Raw genomic sequence first — 10,000 nt, 5'->3', positions numbered from 1 at the left:
GACAGAACGTATGAATGGAACCTGGGTTCTCAATTATGCACGAACCCCTTCGGCCCGAACAATTCATTATCCCTCCCGCTCCAGACGGGAACCAAGCGTCTTGCGTCGTCTCCGTTCCAAGTGCCACAAAGTTGCATCCCAGGCACCATAAGTTTACATATTTAAAGGGCCAGATAATTAAGATATGTTGTCGACCGCAGAGCCCCGCAGGTTGAGTTTATGAGCGTTAAAAATTCAAACCACCACCATAGCCTACTTGGGGCCACCTTTGAGGCATCATTGCTGTATCCGTTCTGCAATGGAGCCAACCTACATGGCTTGCTGTGCCATCGTGCAGTTGCCGGTCGCCGGTTGCCAGAAAGAACCAAAGCACAAACGTCATCGTTTTGCCCACAAGAGATAGGGCACCGATACGGTACGACGGGAGGAATGCACGGGATGTGCTGTTTGTTTTGAAAATCTGCAAGTACATCTGCCTCACGCTCCTCGTTACCGGGGTCGCTTTAACCGGTAAGCGCGTAAGGATGGTGTGTACCTTGTTAAAAATAACCCATCGGTCACCAGAATCGGCGCAAATTTCCACTCTACTCTCCCGTGGCATGTTACGGGTATGTTTGCTTGCTCTGTGCTGTGTGCTTGCTTCCCGGGCGGGCTGGGTGATGATGTGGAGGGAACAGGGTGAGCAAAAATTAATCATTTGCCAAGCCACGCACATGAGTTTGCACATGAAACGAATTTATCACACCGATGAGGTGATGAGTCAAGCAGTTCTGCAGTTCGGTCCTCGGAGTGATAAAACCACACACACTCCAGCCAGCACCAGCAGGCAGGTCATGGTTTGTGGGTGCTGGTGCGCTAACTGTACACGTAATGAGACAATATTTCCACTAAAGGAAGCAGCAGGATAACATAATCATTCCGCCGGTGGTGTGAGTGGTGCGAAACCACTCTACACGGCCACAACTATTAGTCAGCACACGGCCGCCGGGACACAAGGTATGGGAATTTTATTTGTTCCACATATTTACTACCAGCACCCTCCGGGGCGGCGCGCATGAATGTTTCATTTCAATGCTTCAAACCAGTCCCGAGCACCCAACCCGAGTGCAAACGTGTCGAGTGATCTCAGGGTTCAAACATCAACCAGCGGGACCAGGGAGTGGTGGACCCGGGCGGCGGATGCGATTTGCTTTGAAATGTGCAGCTTCATTATTAATGAGGCTGTGTGGCCCCCGGGTGGCTACCGCACTGCTGGTGCGGCTAGCAGCACCACTAATGGTGACCCATTTCCCAGCCAGCCAGCACCAGCGATTAGTAGTTGCATGCTGCAAGCAGCCTTCCGCCGGTTCGCGGTGTTTTCCAGCTGATATCGCATAAAACCCGATAAACGGTTGTTCCGGTAAAAAGCAATCGCCATAGTGGCGCTAGAATGGAAAATACCGATCCTACACAGCGTGAATATCAATTTCAAGGCGAAGGCTTCCAACCAGCCTCCTGCGACGGAACTTTTCATTTTTATAACAGCAATCATCGCGCCATCGCACCGACATCTTCGATGACCTAAGAGCCTATTCGTAGAGAGCGTGTATCAGAGGAGATTCTTGTGAGAACCTTCACCTTCTTTTTCTCCTTCTTCTCGTGGTCGGTCGAAGGCCCTGAGAACGGCACATCAAATGGAGATAAAACTCAACGCATAACACGTATGCGACGCAATACACGCGAACGCCGATTGGCCGATCGGCATGCTGCCTACTACTTACCCAGGCCGGTAGATCGTGTAGCCGGGCCAGGATGACATCCTTATCGTTGGCCAGGGCCGACGCTTTCGCTACGGTACGCCGCGTGTCGCTCTTTTTGCGCCAGGACTCGCGGGCCACCGAAAGGATAACGGGCGTTATCAGCCACGCCACCGACCAGCCCATGTAGCCGACGAAGTAGATGATACCGACCGTTACCACCTTCTTGGCGAACGAGTACAGCAGCGACATGATGCTGTCGTCCTTCGGGCTGGTGGCGATGGAACCGCTCGCTTCCAGTGCCGCCAGTCCCGTGCCGTCCAGTGCCGCATCCGTCGGTGAGTCCGGGTTGAGCTCCTTGCTGGCGCCAGCCATACTGCCACCAGCCGTTACGTCGGGCGTATCCTTGGAATCGCTGGACGGCAGCAGTGGCGTCGAGTCGGCCGAATCGGGCGACCGGTTCTGCTCGGTCGACGACGGTGAGTCACTGAGTGAGGTGAGACGAAAAAACAAACAGAGGGAACGGGTGTTTTTGTTAGTAGATAGAAGCTGGATAACCGTGGACGCTGAGATCATCCAGAGAACGGCCAGAGAGTGATGCTATTTTGACTAATTCACAGCAGCTGGCCGGGTGTCATGGAACAGGAATGTTTTTTTTGGTTGGGGGGGGGGGGGGGGATCGAAAAGATTAAACCGCTTTCGAGGTGGTTGGTTGATGATGATATTAGGTTTTGAGGTACACGTTTTAATGAAAGCAAAATAGCTTCATTTCATGGGGCCTATAAGCTTCTACATCGTCAATACATCAACATTTCGACTTGATAACAACAACTTTTTGCCTCGGTCTTGTTTTTGTGGATGCGCATACGGTAGCAAATGGGGGGGGGGGGGGGGGGAAATGAAAATAACACTCAAGTTTCACACAAACCTCATCGTGCAGACGAGCTCTACCGCGAACTGTTCTTTTAAATTCCTCGCAACTTTTTGCACCGAAAAAAACCGACCGTTTTCAGTCTTCTGCTGTCGATGTTGCCACACTGCTGCTCAGTTCGTCTTCCGGAACAGTAAATAAACACGCACGAAACGCACTAGAGAGGATACAGGTTTTATCACAGAGGACACACGCAGTGAATAACTAAATGAAGAACCAAAGACTATGCTCTGCCTGCCTAGCCTCCGGAGGCCATCCACGGTATTGATGTTTCGGTTTTGCGCCGCGCGTCTGGTCTGATGATTCCAAAATTAAATTCCGTTCCGTTCTCCAATTGGGTCGCGCACCGCGGGTTATGGTGGTGGGGCCGCCACTGGGGACTAGCCTCGAAATACTGCGCGCGATCACCACAAGCCGGCCACAAGGTTGAACCAACAACAAATGGGCGCTGAGTTTGTCGTTGTGTGATCCCCGCACGATCGCTACAATTCGTGGACGTCATGCGCGTTTGGTGTCGCCCCAAAGGCCATACAAAAAAAAAAACAACCGGCAACGCGAACGCAGCGCGCTCATTCGTGCGCGAAGATCGCGATCACTTACCAACACATCCCAACCCCGCGATGGCGCAATAGCACCACGGAATGGCAAGAACAAGAACGCTGCACACTGTTTACGGTGTGATCTTCTTAACCCTTCGGTGCAGCAGCTCGTGGCCAGGGCACGGAATTGGGGTACAGTATCGTGTATTTGTAGAGTAATGTTCCAGCAACAGAAACTACTTTTATCAAGGGAAATGGTTACTAGGGGCAACCATGTGGAAAAAAGGAAGAGATGAGTAGTGCGTTCCGGATGACGCACTTCCAAACGCCCTCATCTCCCCCTGGGAGTGATTGTTTTCTCGCTTCGATAAGTAATTTGTTCTCTCGGCTTTATGGCCAGCGCGAGGTCCCAAACATGGTGCAGCAGCAGGTCGAGGAATGCCTTTTGCTAGCGGATGGAACGTGGCGCATTCGTGGCCCACTGGCAGCAGCCAGAGGTCGTGAAGGTCCCCCCTCCCCGGGATGAAACTCTCTGTCTGTGTGGTGGAAACGGTCGCGATCGCTAAAAATAAACGATGACAAGAAGGTGGTGTACGCACACACGGGGCCAGCCGCGTGAGATAATGTCGATCGCGAGAAGCGAACAGAGAGAGAGAGAGAGAGGTTGCACTTCTAGTTCCCGCCCGCATGCAGTTCGCGTACTTTACATCGTGGCTGTCCGATTAGCGTACCAGCGGAAGGATGATGACACGGTACAGGCGTGCCACGTATTATGACACATAACGCTATCAAACCAAACAGCCACACCGCTAGCCTGGCTTTGCTCATCCGTGTATGATTTATGATGGTGCTGATGATGGTGACAGATCAGAGCTTGGGGCTGATGAGATGATCAGAAGATTCCCACGAGATTGCAAGTGAAGTTTCAGTCTTGTTTCAGCTTGAGGGTGGTCAGGAGTTCCTTTTTTTTTCGACGAGATTTTCCTTCACAATGTTGTGCGGCAGTCACGTTGAGTGTTTTCTTTTTAGTGAGATGAATTTTAGGGACAGGGAATAGAAGTGATTGATATGATTTAATTATCTTCACAAGAACATGACAACAGCACAGACCGATGGGCATAAGAAAGTCAAATTTGCCATCATTCAGATGAGGTTCTCTTCCTAGAATACTTCTTCACATCTTGGACTACAGCCATTGACTATTTTCCAGGCATCCTTTTCTTTAGTAATTTCCAAACATCTAAAGAAGAATCACTCGTTCGCGGCTTTTCCCTTGCACTTAGGCGGAACTTTATTGAACTGTATATTAAACAGTGCCTTTGTCTAATGAACTCCCCTCGAAGAAGCTCTTTAAGCTCGGGAATCGCCATCAATAACGACAGACAAACTAATTTTTCATCGAACATTCTCGTGCCACCTCGGCAGGACACGATAGCCGAGAGCCTCATCGATGGCAAGCACTCAATTAACTAGCTTAGCAAATTGAGCCTGTCAGCGGAACCACCCAACAGATAGCTCGCTACTCGCGTCGTCCAACTGACACTAATCTATTGTTTCGGTTGCTTCCGCTAATTTCGTTATCCTTCACCCAACTTCAGGCGCCTACTACACAGTGCAACGGAACCAACACAACGCACATAAAAGAACAGATAACAGGACATTGGCTACCATCTTTTTTTTCTGCTTCCCACTTTCCAGGAGGGAGAGGCTGGCGCTTTCGTTTTGTGGCTCGTGGTTGGCGCCAGTGTCCTGTCTAGCCGCCGGGCGATTGCATCGATTTCTTTTCATTTTTCAGTCTCTCTCTCTCGCGGCCTCAGGTCGCCGGGAACAAACCAGCTAGGAAACCAAAGGCCCCCCGGCTGGACCTACTTGGATATTGATCGAGTCGTTGAAAATGCATGATTGTTTTCGTTTGCTGGGCGTTTTTGGGAATAGCGGTACGCAAAGTGATGATGTTTTTGGGATGAAAAGCAAACAGCTCGAGAGCTGTTGTGGAATACGAAAGTGGAGTTCTTGGCATTGAATCCCAAACGCTCTAGGGTTATATACGAGTGAGGAGTCTGTGCAAGATTCAAAAACTTGATTAACATTTCTAATGTGCCGTATTGAATCGATTGCTAACCCTTGCTTGATTGATATATGAATGAGCAGTTTGTTTTTTATCCAAGCAGTCCCTTATCGCAAAGATAAGGCAGACGTAAATGGCATCAACCAACAGCAGGAGTGTAATCGATGGCATCACTCGATGTTTGGCCCTATTTGTCCTTCATTCAATCAACGTTTATTACAGCGGTTGCTTTGATTTTTATTGATAGCTGCAGCCATTTATTGTTCCATTATGTGCCGCATGGGGCGCATCGTTAAATGTTTCGCTTGCAGGTCCTTTGGCTAATGAACCATAAGGACCTTTACGTAACATGGGCCAGGCATTCCAGGCGATACCCATATACCGCGTACGTCTTGAAAAAGTTAAACGGCGTAACACGGTGTCTTAAGAAGGACCGAATAACAAGCAAACATCCCAAAAGATTTGCTCTTTTTTGGAGGTGGCCTGTACACTTTCCTTGCTTCTTGGTAGAGCCAATTTGACAAATATCTGCCAGAATACACAACGTCAACAGGCGAGTCTCTGTATCCCAACATCATTAACTTGTACAACCATTGACGTTCTTTTCATGCTCGCTGATGGAATTGATACAATCGCAAACCGACAGCATCTCCGCCATCGTGACCCTGGGATGGCACAATCGACATTTAACCTTCATCAACCGGCTGTCGTCTGCCCGTGGTTGAGTTGGGTATTACGTCGTCTTTGGTAGGAACACAATTCTTTTATCATCTCATTTAGCGGATGACCCGGCACCGTTGGTTTGGCACGACAATAATCTGAACAATATTCATTTTTGTTAGGAAACCACAGAACCCCTTCTCAATATTGGACCAATGTTAAGACGACTATTGATTGCTTTGTGAAGGAATCACCCGCGTTTCCCTTTGAATGGAAGAAACGGAATAACTTCGGCATCACGGACGCCCACCGACCAGACACTCATCACTACCACTTTTGCCTTACGAACTGGCCCCAAAAACTCCTAAAATGGTAGAAACTTTACACGTAAAATGTGACGTGAACGTCTGAACAGCTTTTTCTTTCACCGAGTCTCTCCAGTTACTGACTGTGGCCATCATGGGCGGTGCGCCGCATCGCATCATGTTTTGATGTCATCGCGGGAGTGCTAGCCTGATACTCATCAGCAGGGTGACTACTTTGGGGGGGAGGGATGTGCAAGGAAATAAAAACATAAACCCGGTCGCAAACACGCACACACCGCCGTTGGTGCAGTCCGGGACGGCGACGACAAAAATCAATCGATGATGTAGCAGAGCACATTGTCGCTTTTTGCTGAGAGAACACAGGCAACATTCGGTGAGGTATGCGTGAGTCGAACAACGTCGACGACCGCGTAGCGATGTCTCCAGCCCTCTCGTAAACGCATTTGTTTACCATATTCGTCCACCACCGGTTTAGCTGCACTAATATAGGTGTAGTGTATACGGCATGGCCAGTATGAGGTTACCAGTTTCACGATTCTCCGTTCCGGTACGTGCGAGATGATGATGTCATCGACATATACTTCGAGCGCCAGTGGGGCGGGGACTGCAAGACACCTGCAACCGGCAAACGGCTAGAACGTGTCAGCATGAACGATGGAATCATTGAAGTAACCTTCGACGAGAATTACGTGGCAACGGGTCTGGCCTTTGGCTACTCCATGGAAACCACGTGAGGACCACGAAGGCAACGTGCAGAAAAGGTAGTAGTCTACCTATCGGAACCAGACCTTTCAGTTGCGGCAAACCAGCAGCTATTCCGTTGCGGTAACTTTCGTTCTTGAAAAAACGTACAAGTAATTCTTCGAGTGCATCCCCAAGAGCGCTGCTCCTGGCAAGTCAGCTTTAAGCAGAAGTATGCGAAAGTTCCCGGCCCGGCCCGTATTTGCTCGAGAAGATGAGAAACGAATTTAATGGAAAATTCTGTCCGCGGCAGAGAACGGAGGGGCTGCAAGAGGGGACAATCGGGTTTCTCGGCTGGAAACATGAGCTCTGCGTCGTGTAGTAGGTGGTTTTAAGTATTTTCCTCCCCAGGCGTTCACTGGACTGCTGCTCGGCGTTCAAGCTAAAAGCGAACATTAATTTTCCACTTTTCACGGTATTCACCAGCACACCACCAGCATGTCCTTCGAGATGCTTCAAGAAACGTTCCAAAATTTAAAAGAGAGATAGCGAGAAAGTCATTTAGGAAAACATCACTTGAAAAGAAGGAACTGAAGTGGACAATCAATCATCATGCGCTGCTGTAAAATATGAAGCCCACCTAATGGGCAGTAGGTGGTAATCATTTCATGGGAAGGAGGGCATTTCATGGCATGGAGGGCATTTCATGGCAACGCGGCCATCGCATACGGTTCAAAGAGTTTCCTGAGCGCACCAACGTGGGCCGCCGTGCAGGACACAAAAGCTAAAAAGCTTTCCCGGTGCTGTTGAGTGCCGGTGTCATGTCACATCAGTCATGCAAATGAAATCCGGACAGAGCAGGCTGTGTGTGCAACAGCGGACTTCAGCGCAGTCGTTACTTTATTTTTCATTTCGCTATCCTCTGTACATCCACCGGTGGTGTCCCTGTCCCTCACAAGGTGCGTGATCTGTCGCTGGCTGGAAAGTGGCACGGAAAATTCTCATTTCCGCTTCAGCTCCGCGTTCGTTGTCCAATTTTCAGTCCTTTACGGTTAAGGCTTTAGGAGGAGCCTGTCATTTGCATGGCGTGATGATATTGCTACGGTAAGTTGAGTAGTTACTCAATAACAGCAGCTGCATTCGTCTCATTTCAGGCGGAAGATTCACAGCCAAGCGAAATGCCACACGACAGCTGCAGGCCGATTGACCAGCAGGAAATGTGAACGTTATGTTTAAATTAAAACAAATCGAAAGGACACATCTGGGGGGTGAAGCGATTGAACGAATGCGAGAAGTCACCGTTTAGTCAATAGCTGCCAAACGATAGACGATCGTCCTAGTTAGCAGTGGCCAAACAAACCCCCAAATGGTGACCTTTTGGCTCCCAAGAGAGTCGTTTCGGAGTGCGTAGTGGTCCGAGATGGTGGACTGCTGCTGGTTCTCTGCATCGAACACACGCATATGGCCAACGATACATTAACTGCTATGCTGGGAGTCCCTGAAGGCTCTTTAGCAAATGGCAACATGGCCAGGCATGTGGTTTTCCCGGATGCTGGACGTCATCAACCTCTTGCGTGTGTTGCTACTACCGAGGGATTTGACCTGTTTGAAGTTTGTCTTTTTGGCACAAGCCCAGTCCAGGACCTTCTGTGGGCCCCGAGGCGTATCCAAGAAATGTCACATAAGAAAGTAAACTGTTCCCCTGTGGAAGCCTGGGTGAAAGTCAGGAACAGTTTATGTTAATATTGGTTTCATGTTTCGATCATTTATCGTTCACATACAAACAACCGTTGGTGGCCGCCATTTGGCCTAGTCGATGAGCATTAATTAATGACAAATTGTCACGAAACATTCACCTGGCGCCAAACAAGAGCAAGCGGAAAACGAAGCAACAGAACCATCGAAACGGCCACAGAGACGGACCAACGTTTGTCACCCGTGAAGGTCGCTCGAACCGATCGGTTTTGTGTTCCTGTTGTCCACCGAAGTAACCTCGCTCTAGTTAGATGTTGGGTGTGATAATGGAAAGGCTTGCTGCAGTGCTGCTACCGGGCATAAAATCGAAAATCATTCAAAACTCATCGTGGACAAGTAGCATCCGAGCTCGCTTGTTTTGGCTTCGGGGATGTTGATAGGAGGAGCGCTGAGTACCCGTATTTGATAACGAGCACGAGATATGTTGTACAGTTTCGGTGCCATAACAACCATGACTGCTGATAAGGTAACTGACCCACTCGGATAATCGAGCATGAGGTAGTATGCACTCCTCCCACCAAAAAACGGTTTTTAGCTAGGCTTCGTGTGTTAGAAAGTCGTCGTTATCTTTCAGGCAGCTTATCTGGTGGAAGTCTGTTTCATGTTTAGATTTAGCCTTTAATCCTTTAAGTGACTAGCAGCTATCAAGAAATGGAACCAAAGAGGGTTGACATACCTTTATGCTTTGCGAAACGGCCGTTGCCACCTCGGGATGTTGCAAAATCGCTCCGAATTTACGGTTGCTTGAATTTAGTAGATTTGAGGAACACTGATTTGGAACTTTATGACACAAGCTGGCACCTGCACACCCGCACACGTTTTCCCAGGCACGCATCAGCTACGCATCAGCCTCACTTAGCACAGCACCTCTCAGAATTTGGATCTTGAATTACGACACAACGCTGGCCAACACAGCACGCACTCACGCACGCACGGACGGACGCACGCTTCCAGACTACCGTAGTAATCTCGTTAGACCCTTGTGGACACTAAAACACCTTTATCGGAAGATTTTAGGGCGCCAGCAATTTGGTGTCATTAGCTATCATCCGCCAGGCAGTTGCGGTTTCAGAGCTTTGTGGCCTGCTCTGCAGAAGGCAACCTTCAAACCCCCAGCACCACCTCCACGGCACCAAACACTCGAACACACTGGAAAACGGTGGGACACACGCTGTCCGGATTAGACTAGCTACTACTCTACTGCCGCTCCTGGACTCTGTCCAAACTCCGTTTGCGAAGGTGTGTTTCACTACGCGTACTACAGCAGCGCTTTTTAGTGGTCACGCACGCACGCACGACGACGA

The 10,000-nt window shown here is 49.4% G+C and overlaps 1 protein-coding gene across 6 annotated transcripts in view; it reads right to left on the bottom strand.

The window, feature by feature from the left end:
- LOC126574162 (extended synaptotagmin-2) overlaps positions 1-10,000 on the bottom strand; it is a 20,135-nt gene that overhangs the window by 9,844 nt on the left and 291 nt on the right. The window contains exons 1-3 of one of the 6 annotated variants that reach the window (XM_050234205.1): positions 9,373-10,000; positions 2,665-2,824; positions 1,761-2,223 (exon numbers count right to left, since the gene is read on the bottom strand). The exon at positions 9,373-10,000 is cut by the window's right edge and continues 291 nt beyond it. In XM_050234205.1, the coding sequence (XP_050090162.1) occupies positions 1,761-2,223; positions 2,665-2,669 (468 nt within the window). In that variant the 5' untranslated portion in view covers positions 2,670-2,824; positions 9,373-10,000. Of the gene's footprint in view, positions 1-1,760; positions 2,224-2,664; positions 3,109-6,279; positions 6,298-6,319; positions 6,390-9,372 lie in introns of those variants that run through there. The other 5 variants (XM_050234196.1, XM_050234211.1, XM_050234236.1 and 2 more) reach the window with 5 other exon arrangements.

Source organism: Anopheles aquasalis, chromosome 2 (genome assembly GCF_943734665.1).
Source record: "Anopheles aquasalis chromosome 2, idAnoAquaMG_Q_19, whole genome shotgun sequence".
Lineage (NCBI taxonomy): Eukaryota > Metazoa > Arthropoda > Insecta > Diptera > Culicidae > Anopheles > Anopheles aquasalis.
Note: the sequence above shows the minus strand (reverse complement) of the source record. Positions and strands in the feature narration are given on the sequence as shown.